The following is a 14,672-nucleotide window of genomic DNA, read 5'->3' on the forward strand; positions in this document are numbered from 1 at the left end:
ACAGCAGGGTGGTGCCCAAGCTCCTGCCACAGTTGCCTTGTGGCTCGGCCTTGGAGAGGACAGGGAAAAAGTCACTTTGGGGAAATGGTTTCTACTTGCCCCGCCTCTTGCCAGGCTGCATCCCTTCCTTCATTCCTAGGAATGATTTAAAGGGTAATAAAGCAGCTTACATGACACAGCATTTACTCCCTGGCAGGTGCCGGTCTAAGTGCTCTGCATATTCTAACATCTAACCCTTGTAACCACCCTGTGAGGTAGGAGCTGTTGTTCCTCGTCATTTCACAGAGGAAGCTGAGGCATGCAGAACTGAAGGAAGCAACTTGCTTGAGGTCTCCCTGGTAGTGAGTGGCAGAGCTGGGATTCAACCATGGGCAGCTGGACTCCAGAACCCTACCCTTGAGATAGTTGTCACTGAAACCCTGACATGCCCCTGTGACAGGGTGGGGATGTAAGACAGAGGAGTCTGTGCTCTCTAGAGCTCATGAGGACATGGGGCTGCTGGGGAGACAGACCCGGCACAGCTGCCAACAGGGCAGTAACAACTGCAGAGCCGGGATTCCCCATCCCAGAGGGCATGGACTCTGAGCTAGGCGCGCTAAGCCAGGACAGGTTCCCGCAGGAGGGGAGACACCAAGGCCTTTGCAGGAGACCACAGGGTGAGAAGTGCCAGCGAGGAGGAGGAGGGGGGCATGGGCATTGGAGGCCAGAGCCTAGGTTCCGAGGCTGGACGGGGTGGTCTGCACCCCTTTCCACCCTGCCCGACCCTGCCCACCCGCCCGGGACGCTGTCGCTGCAGGGGCTGTGCGCGGTGGGTGGTCCCCGAGACGGAGCTGTCCAGTCTGTGCCTGACGCCTCTTTTCCCTCCACTCTCTTGGTCTCTTTCAGTTGGAGGAGGACAGACTCTCGGGGCACTCCCTCCCGCGGTACAGCCCCCTGCGACGACTGGCGTCCTCCGTATTCTCCTCCTCCACGCTGGAGACCGAGCATTACCCTCACCCCGGCGGCGGCGGCTCCTCGGGCTCCTCCGGTTCCCTCATTCAGCGCAGCCGCTCGGCGGAGAGCAGCCCTGTGCGGGCGCCCCACCGGCGCCACGCGCCCCTCGCCGCCGGCAACCACAGACTCGTGCCCTCGGTGCTCCGCATCTCGCGGTCCCAGCTGCAGCAGGTGTGGGCCCGCTTCACCCACAAGACCTAGGCTGGGCCCCCCCCCACTGGAGGGGGCAGGTGGGGGGGGTGGGGAGCAGGCAGAGACCATGGTTCCTTCCCAGGAGGCAATAATCACACACACACACACACACAGCCCATCCACCCCACCATGCAATACAGCCCCCATTACGTCGGCCCAAGGTACTGTAACACTCCCACTCTCATCCTCTCCCTTTGCTCTGTGCCAGCCAGATGGCACAGGAGGGGGTGGTGCTGTCCTCGCAGCTTCAGGGATTGGACAGGGACCCTTGGCTGGAGCTGCCAGTGAGTCTTGAGTCCAGTAGATGCCAAGGTCAGGGAGCTGGGGTGTGCTGGGTCAGAGTCAGTCTCGCATGGGGTTTATTCTGTTTAATCTGTGATCTTTTGGCATGGCTGGGCCTGGTCCACCCCTGAGGGGTTGGCAGAGCTGGGCCCCCACTCAGCAGGGTGTGAGTGCCTGTCTATCTGTGTGAGGCGAGGCAGGAGACAGGGCCTAGCCAGCCAGGTTTGGGGTGCCTCTGTACTCCGTGATGTGCGGGAAGCAGCGGGGGCCCAGTGAGCCTCTCACAGGCCACTGCCACAGAGGACAGAGCCCTGCCTCCCAGGCCTCGCAGTGGGAGGCCTGGAGCGCAGCCCGCTGCCCTGCCGGATGGCCCTTCCCCGAGGGCGTGTGCCGTCACTCACTGGTGGGACTGGTTGCCTGGCCCAGCTCCTTGGAAGCTGAGGATGGATGAATGGGAGCCTGGGGTCTGCCCCTCCGAGGGCGCTGGAGCCTAAGGGTGAGGGGACCCAGTCTAGAAGCAGTGGCAGAGAAGGTGGTTGTTAAGAATGCGCTCAGGACAAACCCCACCACTGCCCCACCACTGCCCCTCTCAGGGGGTGACTCCCTCCTGTAGGTGCTCAGCCAAGCTGGCTGGTCCCAAGGGGCTGCGGAGAAAAGTCAGAGCACAGGGGGAGGCAGAGCAGATGGGGATCTGGAGATGGAGGAGGGGATTGGGCCGCCAGATCACTTTGCCCTTTCTGCCCATTTCTCAGCCCCTCCCCTGTCACTGCAGGGAACCCCAAGGTTCCCTCTCTCCATTCTTGCCCTAGTCAGCCAGCACCCCCTCCCCGAGGTCATGAGGCAGAGGTGACGGGCCCCAGGGAGGGCAGTGCCTGTGTGAGGGGGGAGGCAGGGAGGAGGCCCGAAGGTTTGCACACTGCATGTTGTGGTGCGGCCGCCTGTGCCTGCGTGCCTGCCTGTACACCCGTGAGTGTGAGCATGCTTGCACGCAGGCATTTGTGCAGGTGGCAGGGCTGCCTGGGTGGTTGCTTAGGCCATGCCCTGCACAGTTCTGTGTGAGTGTGTATGAGTGTGCACGTGTGTGTGTTAGGGAGTCAGAAAGATATTTGAGCAGTCCTTGATAGGTTTCTGTGTACCGACTTTCATCCTGGCTCCTCTCTCTATCCCCTTCTCCCCTTGACCTCTGCTTTCCTCTCAGCTCAACTCCCTGTAGCTCCCTAGCCATCTCTGGTTGGAGCAGAGGGCTCAGGGGCCTTATTCTAGTCTGGGGGTACCATAAGTGGGTGGGCATCTCATTGATGGCCAGCACTATGGCATATGGCTCTTCCACATGAGCTATGCACACACCCACCTAACTCCTTTCTCCATGCCCCCGGCCCAGAGGGTGTCCCAGGAGCACCTTCTCCATCTAGGAATGAAATATGTCCCTGCCCCACCCTGGTTCTGGCTGCTCACTTCGGACCGCCCTCCAGGCTGTCTTGAGTGGCCAAAAGTAGAGGAGGGGTCAGTGTAGAACTTTCTCAAGAAGGAACAGAAAACACAAAGCACAAAAGTGAGGGGGTAGATGAGTAGTAGCCCCACTTCCACCTTCCGGCACTGCCCCCACCCTTTGGCACTCTTCCCATGCTCCCCAGCTAGCGGCAGGGAGTGGAGTGAGTCTGTCCTCCAGCCACTCCGCAGGTCAGCAGCAGTGGGGGCCAGGCGCCCTGCCCTCTGGGGTAGATGAGACCAAGCATTCTCTAATCCGGCACTCCCTTCTAGAGGGTTCCACCACCTGACCCTGCATACAGCTCCCACTCGGTGACCAGAACCCTGGGGTACTCTAAGATCCCAAGTGCCTTGTGACTTTTCAGAGATGATGGCACTACCTGCAGCCTTGTTTCAGCATTAAATGCACATTACTGTTTCCAAAGCCTTTGGAGGCGGAGACTCTATTCCAAAGGTGGCTGAATTTACACACACACACACACACACACACACACACACACTTGCACCGGAACTGATCCCTGTGGGAGAGGGTGTGTGCTTTAAATAAGATCACAATCCAAAACATTTGTCCTCTGAGGGACACTTTTGCATGCCCTCTCTGGTAGAAGAGAGTGTCTTATAAGCCATAAAGCTCTGAGCTAACTGGAGACGATCTTGAGAATATTATTATCTTTGAGGGTGGCTTTGACTTTTGGAAACAGCTAAGGCCATTTGAAGCCACATGTGTTGGATCAAGTTCACGGGAGGCTTGGCAGAGGCCCCCTGGTTTGGAGTTGAGGGGCCTGTCTCCAGGCCCCAGGCGGCGGGGAAGCTGTGAGCCTGCCATGTTGTCAGGCTCTTTTTGTCGGAAGGTTTCCCCGCAGAGGAGAGCTGAGCCGGCGCTGGGACAACGCACGGCCTCCCCAGGCCAATTTGCAAAGGGCCGGCACCCTTTGTGCGCTTTGAGAACGGCGTTCTTGCCTTGTATAGTCATACCCAGCATACAGGAGCGGCTTCCAATTATTTGTCTTTTATTTTATTTAACAGTCACTGGCATCCGGTGCTGCTTATGTGCCAGGCAGTGATCTAAGCACTTTATAAGTTAACTAATTTAATCCTCACAATAGCCCATGGCAGTGGTTTTTAAAACACGCAGTACCTGACTATTTAGTCAGGGGCACACATCTCTTTTCCCTTAGACTGTCAAAAAAAAACCCAAAACAAAACAAAAACGATAACAGCCAACACAACAGTAGCTGCCTGGTGTGATGAGTCAAAATTATACCTATTTTTTTGTCAGATTGGCAAAAACATATATATTTAGGTGTGCTGCAGAATTTTATTAATTAGTTTATATGTGCCATGAGATGAAAAAGGTTGAAAATTGCTGGCCTATGAGGTAGATCCCAATATCATCTGCATTTAATGGATTAATTAGAATATTTAATACAAAAACATATTTTCGAAAACCCCTGCCAGTGCTGAATAAGTGAGGTCTTCTTTGACAGGCATTTCAAAGTTTTTCGGTCCGTGTGCTGTCTGTTACCGGCCTGCCTGGCTGGCGCCTGCTGCCCCTCTAGTGAGAAGGGGGAGTTAGTTGTCTGTGAGCCAGACTCGGATGGGGTCCAGGCGGGGGCGCTCCGAGTGCTGGGGCTGGCTGAAACGGCAGAGCCTGTCTCTCCAGAGGCGTCACACCACCGTGTGCATCCCGGGGCAGCTCCGGGAATTCGGTGGCTGAGTAAGAGTCACAGTGAGAAAGCAGATGCTCAAAACCCTGACCTCAGGGGTCTTGGGGGGACCCTGGGGTCGGGCTCACAGACAGGACGAGTACAGAAGCTGGTGAGCACTGACCATGGGAATTTGAGCTGAGTGTCACCAACTCATTGGTCAAGACAAGAGTGTCAGGGAGCGGGCAGATTCGGGGACTTTGGTAAACAGGCGAGCACCCTGCCCCCCACACACCATCCTCTGCTCAGCCGATTGTTGCTGAAGTCTCCAATTTTTATGTGAAATCTCCCAATTTTTAATTATTGACATCTATTTTTTTTTAAACCCAACTTTTTAAAGAAAAACCACTGTGTGAGCCAGACAAAACCGGTTTACAGGCAGAGACCCACACTCAGTTTGCAACCTCTGTGAACCCGGGCACTGTCCGCCCCCTTCGGTCCAAGGCTGCAGCTTTCGAAGGGGGGCAGTGTTCTTCCTCAAACCAGGTGGGCTTCTTAGAGGAAGAAGCCAGTAGGGATGTGTGATCGTGCGGTGCATATGTGTTGTTGTGTGTGCATGAACGTGTGTGTGGGCCAGTGGACTTGTTCGTGGAGAGTGGGGCCCTCCTCACAGAAGCAGTATTTTCTCTGTGGGACAGAACTCTGAGTTAGTAAGAAATGTTCTGTTAAATTCTCCGTGATGCATGGGTACCCCGCACACTCAAGGCAGCTTGGGTCCCAGCAATAACCACTCGCCACTCTCCCAACCACTAGCATCCAGAACCTAACAGTGTCCCTTTGCATTTCCAGTTTTGGGGAAAATGAGCCTAAAGCTATCCAGGTGGGAGAGGATGGCATCTCTGAACCACGCTAGCACATTACCCTTCCTTCCCCGGGCCGGGGGGCAGGACTCTCCAATCCCAGGAAAAGCCAGGGGTCCTCTTTGTGGAGGGTCCCTGGACCCCCCTTGACTATTTCTCTGCTGTGCCCTGCCTAGGTCCCCTTTTCTGGGGAGGGGCAGTGCTGTCTGCCAGGCAGTGGGGGAGGGAGTCTGGGCTAGCAGGGTGAGCAGAAGGAGCTGTCAGTGTGTCTGTGCTGGGTGGCCAGGGGAGGGGCCATGCTTAGGAAGGCTGTGGGCACCCTGGCTGCAGGAGCACGGAGAATGCTGCCCCTGCCTCCCCCCCCTCCGCCCCGTAACCATCCTTGGGCTGATCAGCACCTGAGGGTAGAAGCGTAGACCCCTAAGGAGGGCCTGAACCCCACCCTACCTCCCCCAACTCCACTGAGAGCCCACCCCCATGGCAGATCTTGGTATCAAGGAGTGTGGCAAATCTGTCTCCTTAAGTTGGGGGCATGTCCCCAAAGTTCACACTATTCCCATTAGGAACAGAGGTGCCCCTGGGTCTGGTGGGTCAGCCTCTGAAAATTTTAAAGCATCCTTCTTCCTAAGGGAGAGGCTCCCAGCCTGAGGACACATCCCTCAAATATCCCCAGTGGATCCCCACACCACCCATTGGGCTCCGCAGCCTAGGGAGGCCCTGACTCAGAGCGGCCCCCTCGGCTAAGTGAGGAGTTGAGAAGCGGCAGCAGTGGGGGAGGAGGGGCAATGAAACCCAAAGGAGTATGGGAACCTTCCTAGACCTCTCCTTGCACTTGGTTCCGCCGTCAGTTCCCCCACGTACCCTCTTTTTCTACCTGCATAGGCTGGGGGAGGGCACTCAGGTGGGGTTCACTTTGCCGTACTAACTGGCGCACACACACGCACTCACACACACTGACACCGCAGCACACACTGAGTAGCCGTGCGCACACGCCACTCTCCGGACAGCAAACGCGCAGGCCCCCAGCCAGGGAGAGCACAGGGACTGCGTTTCCCGGCACCTCTCGCAGGTTTCTAAGCGTAAGGGGACCCCAACCATCACTTTGCATTCTGTCCCTGTCCCCGGGACCCGCCCGTATCACGCCCCTGCCCGTGCCGCCGTCGCACCACGATTGTACGTCCCGTCTTTTTAACTAGCTGCTACTGGCGTGACCAGGGAATCGCCCGGCCTCCGGTCCCCGTCCCCCGTCCCCAGAGCTTCCGTCCCGGGTGCTCCATCTCTGCGCGACCCCAAGGGACTTCAACCCCTGCCCTCCGTCCCCCATCCGCCGAGCTGCCTGCTGCTAAATACTCCATTTGGGTTAGCGCCCCCTGCGCCCGACGTCACGCTGAGTCCACGTTTGCTTCTCCTCCGCGGGCTCGTGACCTCTGGGTCCCTGGCCCCGGGGAGGGGCAGAGGCTGGAGTGGGGCTCGTCCCCCAGTGCTTCCAGGTCGGGGGTGCAGACGAAGGGCTGGGGGGTGGGGAGCTGGCTCATTTTCCGGGCTCCGAGAGCCCCCGTCGCCCCACCTTTGATTCCGGTTACCTCACCGCCCACACAGCTGTCCCCCACCCCCAAATAATTGGCCTTGCAATTGGATGCCAAAGAGCCCAGAGTTGAGGGGGGAGCCAAGATTTGAGCCCAGGTCTCTCAGAGCCACCCAACACTCCCTTTTGCCCACCCCCAGCGTCAGTGTCTCTTGCCCCACATCACTCCATCACTGAGGGCCCTAGGGGAGACCCCAAACTTGCCCCCCACTTCCGGCTCTTCTCCTTCCCCACCCCCGAAAATAAAACTCAGGGACCAACATCTGCTTCCTTTGCACTTGCTCCGTCGACCCCTCCCCTCACTCGGAGGGGCTTCTGTGGGGGAGGAGGCGGGGTTTGGGGCCCTCGTGGCTGACAGGCTTGAGCGGGAGAGAGCTGGCTCCTGCCCCTGAGAGGTGGGACTGGTGGGACGCGGGAGCTCACTTCGGGGCCCAGCTGAGACCCTCCTCTCCGAGCACCCAAGGAACCCTCTCCCGGCGTCAGGAGACGCTCCCTAATCACGGTGGAGAGGGGAGCGAGGGATTGGAAGGGGGTTGGCAAGAGGACGCTCCCGAATCCCAGTCGGTTTATTCCTGAGCCTCCCCCTCCCATCGTAAGTCCCCGCTCCCGTTTTGTACTGCAATAATACTGTATTATAAGCTTGCACTATTCCCTGACGGCCAGCGTAAGCATGCACGAAAAACTCAAAACCACACACACGAAGATGGGACGCTTCCCCACACGCCCACCTTCTCTCTCCGGGGTGCGTCCTGAGGCTACACAGCGGCGTCGGGGCCCCGGGCCCGGGTTGAAGAGCATGCACTGAGCCCCGCCCCTAGACTGCGAGTACTGTACAAATCCAACACTTGAAACCGACACGCACACGCGCGGCGCCGCCACGGGGGTGGGACACGGACACGCACCCACGCGCGCACAGTCGAGCACGGGCGGGGATGGGGGCGCCCCGCCGTAACGCGCGTCGCTGTGCGAGGGATCTTGTGCCTTTTTAAGTCCCTGTATGTTAATGCAGACAATCCGGAGAGCTTGTGTACTACCAAATTCTGATTAAAGACGCCTTCCAGGAACCTGGGCTTCGCCTGCTTTCTTTCACCCACCTCCTTCCTCACCCACCCCGCCCGCAGGCCCCAACTCTAGAGTGCCCCAGTTGGGCAGAGGGTAGAGGCCAATCTCTCCCTGACCCAAGGATGGGGTGGGCCCAAATTCCAAATCAGTGGATCCAGCCCCAGCCCAACCCGCCGCTGAGGCCAGGGCTGAGGGGGCGGGGCAGGGGTCCCCAGGCGGTTTCAGCCTGTTTGGACTTGAGCAACTCTCTCCCTTCCTGCCGTCTCCTTTCCCCTGGAGGAGGGGCTTGGGGCTTGACTCTGGTCTCTGGGCCCCAACTCCAAACTTACTAGTTTGCCACCTTGCCAAAGCCAGGAGGAGAAGTGTGAGCCCCCTGCTCGTTTCTGTGTGGATCAGACTGTTGAATCCATGGGGGAGGTGGGGCGGGAAGCCAGGTTCCCAGACAACTGGGTGAGGCGGCCACAGGAGCCTTTCCCTGCCCCTCTGCTCTCATTGGATATCTGAGGTGGCTCTGGCCTAGGAGAAGGGTCTGTTGAGGGAGATCGGTGAGAGTGGGGGTGCAAGGGCAGCATGTGGGCTGAGGGAGAACTAGGTCAATGAGAGCGAGGGGACACGGAGAAGGAGAGGGTTGCACAGCCTTTTGAGACTGCAGGGGCGGGAGGGCTCTCCCCCTCCTCCCGGATCCCCACCCCGCCCTTGCAGGCCTGCTGCCACAGTGCCGAGAGAGGAAACCGCCTCTCTCCTTGGGGCCTGAAGCGAATGTGGGGGGAGCAAAAGGACAAGGCACGGCTGCATTTCTGGACCTCCAGAGCATTTAGAATGCCCCCGGTTTGCCAACCCCCGGCTGCCCTCGTCTTGTCCCGGGGTGGGCAGGGATGGGGTGGGGACAGTGAGACGGGGGGATCAAGTGTGAAGGTCTGTCTAGGTCTAGAGTAGGCAGCACCTCCCCATGTCATCTGACCCCTCCCACCCAGAGGACTGTCACCGGCCAGTGAGTCGGGTGGTGCCGCTCCTGGGCGTGGGGTGGAGGAACAGAGGTAAGGCTCTTGGCTTGGCAGATGCGGTTTGGGAGCAGAGACCCAAACAGACAGAATCTGGGAAAGGCGGCGGTGAGCAAAGGAGGCTACACTTCACTTCTCTCCAGTTTTCAGGCTGGGCAATTAAGGCAAGGGGTAGTTTCCCCTGGGAGAGAGGGGCGATGAGGGGTGTGTACCTGGTGGCTGCTGAGGAAAGATGGGGGCACTGCTCTGAGGGGCACAGGGCTCTCCCCATGCCTACCCAGGGCGGGAAAGGTGGGCATCAGGGCTCACTCTCCTGCTTTTGTCACCCAGCAGTCCCCTTTCTTTGACCTTGGGACCTGTGTGCTGACACGTGGTGCGCGGTATCTGGGTGGGGCCGGGTCCAGGCAGGGCAGTTGCTCTATGCACACTGTGTGGGGCTGGCGGGGTGTGGGGTAGTCTGTCCCCAGTGTCAGTGTCAGAGAAGTCAAGGCTGAAGAGAGCCCAGTTGTGTCGATGGTAGGGGAAGATGGGAGTCAGTTCCATCCAGCTCCCCTCACTTTTCCTGCCAACTGGAGGAAACACGGACTTGGGCTGAGCTCTGATGCTAATGAGGCCATAGCCCCCTGGTCTGGGCTCAGTCCAGGCAGGGAGTGGGCAAGGGCCTTCCCTCTGAGTGTCTCAGCTCTAACTGCCTGCCTTCCCTTCCGTGATTTACCCGTATGACATCTGCCTTTTGCCAAACTGGCAGAATCACCAGGAAGCTTTAAACAGACAGATTTCTGGGCCTCATCCCTGATTTACAGAATCTCGGGGGTAGGACTCTGTATTTTTAAGAAGCAACCCCAAATAATGCTGTGTGAAACCAGGCTGGAGAGCCACCATAAACAAAATGGAATCATAAAAGGTTGCTGCCCTGGGAAGGGAGAGGAAGGTGTGAGGTTCTCCAGACCCCCACGTCTCCTGTCAACACCCAGCACTCTCGCTTCCTTCTGAGCTGGAATGGGGGGGCGGGTGTCACTGCTGTCCCCCTCTCACTGTGACCTCAGCCTCCAGGGCTGTGTACACAGAAGCTGCCTAGTGGTCGCTGGCCAAGTGAGTGAGCGCTGGATTGCATGGGTGAGTGGATGAATGAATGCTCCCTGGGCTCAGGCATCCAGGAGAGACCCACATGGAGCCAGACGGGGCGGGGCCGAGAGATCTTAAAACAGAAAACCCAGCATGCCCAGGTGGAGGTGGGCTTGGCAGTGATCCTTAGGACAAAGCTCTCCCCACTGTGAGGTCCACAGCCCTCCCTGCTCAAGGGCAGAGGACCTAGGTTTCCCTGCTTGGGAGGGTGGGAGGCCAGTGAGGCAATGGAAGGAATTCTGGTCCAGCCTGGCTGACAGGCTTCGTGACTTGGGCACGTCAGTGTGTCTTTCCAGGCGTGTTTTCCCATCTGATATTACCACCAATGCCCGAGTTCCAGTTCTCATTCCCGCTCCCTCCCATGTAATAGAAGGGGAGCGCTTTGAGATGGAGAGAGGGTTCCAGCTGTGACCATCTAGTCCAGGCACTGTGAGAGGTGGCCCCATCCTAGGGGTGGGGCTTTCTCAGAGAGATCTAGGACCTGGCCAGAGGAAAAGGTGGTCTGCCAGGGATGCCGAAGTGTCAGAGATGGGGCAGGGAAAACAGGCAGAGGTTCTGCTGAGAAAGGGTGCCTGGTGGCGGTGAAGGGTATCCCTGCCAGGTGGGATGTGTCGTGCTGAGTGGGTGAGCGCTGAGCTGGGCCGAAGGGACACCTGATCAGACCTCTCCATCTGCCTGCCTGCCCCTGGCTCTCAGTGATGGCAGCTGCCCCATGGACCCCAAAACACCGGAGCTTGCAGCAACCCTGTCCACCTCTGCCCAGTCATCTTCTCCATCCTTGATGCTGGTAACTAAACTTAGCAAAGGGCCCCAGCGCAAGGCCTGGCACGGAAACAGTGCCTAATGTTTGTGTAATGGATAAATAAAAAAGTAAATGGTGCAGAAAAAGGAAACAATTGTTGGGGACCCCCAGGCAGGATATGAAGGGGACAATGCTCTCAGGAAGCTTCCTGCCCGGCTCAGACAGAGTGTGCTGAGGTCCCGTCTAGGGTCTGATGGTTCCCTGTCTTGCACCACTCACACCCCAACCCTTGCACCACTTGCACCCCAACCCTTGTCCATCAATTCCTCACCCAATGGTTTGATCCTCCTTCTCTAGTGGAAGGAGGTGGGAAAACAAGTACAAAGGAGGGCGATGAAGTCTGTTTGGTGGGCAGACCAGAAGGCTTTTTGGAAGAGGAGCTATTTGAGCTGGGTCCTGGAAGAACGGGAATTTTTCATGTGAGTGGAAGGGGTGAAAAGGGTCCCCGGGCAGAGGAAACTGCTTAGGAAAAGACCCAGAAGCGTGAGATGTGTAGTGCATTTAGGGAGCTACTGGCCGCATCTGAACGGCTGGGGTGTGGGGCAAGGGAGCAGCAGGTGCTGCTGGAAGGAAGTTTGGAGCAGAAGGAGGAGCAGATCGTGGGGCAGGGTGGGGCATGAGGTTTCTCCTGCACCAAGCCAAGGATTAGAACTGTCTCCTGAGGACTGTGGGGGCCGGGGAGTTTTCTGTAGGTTTGAAGCAGAGAGAGATGGGATTAGATTTAAGCTTCCGGAAGATTCTCTCAGGCAGCTGTGGGATGGGCGGATGAGGCAGTGTGGGATGGGGAAAACAGGCTGGTGGCCGCGGAACTACCAGGCAAGACAGGGTCGTACCCATGGGGCTGGGGCTGCAGGCACAGGTGTCAAAGAGGACACTTGGCAGGACTCCCCGAGAGTCCAGATGGCGCCTAAAGGTGTTGGAGGTATCAGGGTACCTCTGGAGCTCTTGGTCTGGATGGGCTGTGTTTAGGAAGATGGAGGCCCAGTGTGTTCAAAAAGGCTAACAAGTGTTAGCGCCATCACACCTGGAATAAAGCCACGTCACCCGGATGGGGCCTGATACACTGTGGGCGCCTGGGGATGCGTGCGGACTCGCAAGGTAGAGCTGGACAAGGTGCAGCGGCTGAGGTCCTGATAAGGTGGTCAGGCCTTTCTAGTCCGAAAGGAAGGAGGCCAAGGGGAGGGGTGGCAGGAATCTCAGGAAACCAAGAACGGGCTGTCAAATTGCCAAGGATTCTGTGCAAGGCTTCAAAAGGGAAAACTTAATCAAATGAAAAGAAATTGCTCTTCACAGGTTGGCTGTGAATTCCTAGAGGAAGTGTGAACTCAAAACACCTGCAGAGATCTGGAAGATTCCTGGTGGACAGGCCAGGAAGAGGCAGAAGGCAAGGGTCCTGGAGCTCCAGTGGCCCAGCCTGAACTTTGTCTTGTCCCTCCCACACAGGTTCCAGTGGCCTTGGGCAGCCAGCTCCCTGGCTGCAGAGGAGCTGCAGCCTGTGAGCAGGCAGTGAGGGCCCCTTTCTGGGCCCAGTTTCCCCATCTGTAAAAGAGAGGGTTGATCTGCCTTGCGATGGTCATTTTATTCTATTGATTGAACTAGAGGGGCTCTGGGTTTCGGGGTGCATGCGGGGAGAGGAGGAGTGAGGGAAATGGGAGACTGAGATACAGAAAAGCCACCAGATCAGGGCCTGGGACTTCAGGGGACTTGGAGCATGGACGGACATGCTCATTCATTGGAGATTTACTGAGCTCCATTCTAGGCCCTGAGGATAGAGCAATGAGCAAAACAGACCCAGTGCCTACCCTCACGAAGCTCACACTCTGGGCACACTGGGGCACACAGGCCTCCTGAGTTTGTGGGTGCAGTTCAGGTCTTCTTGGGCCTGGAAGGGTGGGTGACCTCAGCGGGTCCCTGTGTGTGCCCCTTGCAGGTGTTCTCCGTGGCACCCCCGTTTGAGGTGAACGGTCTCCCACGAGCTGTGCCCCTGAGCCTGCCCTACCAGGACTTCAAGAAAGACCTCTCCGATTACCGAGAACGGGCTCGGTTGCTCAACAGGGTCCGCAGGGTGGGCTTCTCGCACATGCTGCTCACCACCCCGCCGGTCCCACTGACTCCTGTTCAGCCTCAAGCTAATGGAAAGGAGGAAGAGGACGAGGATGAGGACGAAGACGAAGATGAGGAAGAGGAGGAGGAGGAGGAAGAGGAGGAAGAAGAGGAGGAGAACGAGGAGGAGGAGGCGGAGGAGGAGGCGGTAGCCCTGGGGGAGGCGCTGGGGCCTCACAGTGGCTCCAGCAGCGAAGGGAGTGAGAGGAGCACTGACCGGAGCCAGGAGGGCGCCCCATCCACGCTGCTGGCCGACGATCAGAAGGAGTCCAGGGGCCGAGCCTCCATGGCTGACGGGGACCTGGAGCCTGAGGAGGGCTCCAAAACGCTGGTGCTCGTCTCCCCTGGCGACATGAAGAAGTCGCCTGTCACTGCCGACCTGGCCCCTGACCCAGACCTGGGCACTCTGGCTGCTCTCACTCCTCAGCACGAGCGGCCGCAGCCCGCCGGCAGCCAGCTGGACGTGTCTGAGCCAGGGACCCTGTCCTCCATTCTCAAGTCTGAGCCCAAGCCCCCCGGGCCTGGGACAGGACCGGGGGCCGCGGCAGCGATCACAGGGGCAGGGGGAGTGGCAGTCACCTCCTCACCCTTCACCAAAGTCGAGAGGACCTTTGTGCACATTGCAGAGAAAACCCACCTCAACGTCATGTCTTCCGGTGGACAAGCCTCACGGCCTGAGGAGCTCAGCTCTGGCGGTGAGCTGGGCCTGGAGGTGCCCTCTGATGGGAGGGCTGCAGAGGAGGGAAGCTCTGTGCCCCTGGAGAATGGGATAGCCCCGTCAGGGCTGGAGAGCTGTGCCCTGTCTGGCCCTCCTGGGGGCACCCCCTTGGAGATGGCCATGGACTCACTGCCCAATGGCCCATCCCTTGCCGACGGGCCAGCCCTAGCATCCTCGCTGGAACCAGGCCCCGAAAAACTGGCCACCATCACCCCCAGCCACCGTGCCATGCCGGGCCCTCGCTCCAGGAGCCGCATACCTGTCCTGCTGTCTGAGGAGGACACGGGCTCGGAGCCCTCGGGTTCATTGTCGGCCAAAGAGCGGTGGGGCAAGAGGGCGAGACCGCAGCAGGACCTGGCCCGGCTGGTGATGGAGAAGAGGCAGGGCCGCCTGCTACTGCGGCTGGCCTCTGGGGCCTCATCCTCCTCCAGCGAGGAGCAGTGCCGCGCCTCTGAGACGCTATCAGGCACGGGCTCCGAGGAGGACACGCCCGCCTCAGAGCCCTCGGTGCCCAGGAAGGCCGGGCGGGCAGCTACCACCCGAAGCCGGATCCCCCGCCCTATCAGCATCCGCATGCCCACACCCGCCCAGGCCCAGCAGCCCCCTGGCAGACCCCATGGCTCGGCCCCAGCACCTGACACAGCCATCACCAGCAGGTGAGAAACCACTGGCAGCCCCACGGTGGGCAGAGCGTGGCCACAGAAAGCCTCCACCGGCAGGGGCTGCCCCAGAGGTCAGGGGCTGTGGGAGGTTCAGGAGGGACCCTCAACTACACCTCTGGTCCACCACCTCCCCAACTAAGTCTCTCTTCTGAC

At 58.8% G+C, this 14,672-nt stretch overlaps 1 protein-coding gene across 1 annotated transcript in view; it reads left to right on the forward strand.

Moving 5' to 3' along the window:
- TTBK1 (tau tubulin kinase 1) overlaps window positions 1–14,672 on the forward strand; it is a 40,403-nt gene that overhangs the window by 21,876 nt on the left and 3,855 nt on the right. The window contains exon 14 of the mRNA XM_045843110.1: window positions 12,967–14,513. Coding sequence (XP_045699066.1) covers window positions 12,967–14,513 — 1,547 coding nt within the window. The remainder of the gene's footprint in view (window positions 1–12,966; window positions 14,514–14,672) is intronic.

The sequence above is a fragment of the Phyllostomus hastatus genome, unplaced genomic scaffold (assembly GCF_019186645.2).
Source record: "Phyllostomus hastatus isolate PE091 unplaced genomic scaffold, TTU_PhHast_1.1 phas_contig_40, whole genome shotgun sequence".
Lineage (NCBI taxonomy): Eukaryota > Metazoa > Chordata > Mammalia > Chiroptera > Phyllostomidae > Phyllostomus > Phyllostomus hastatus.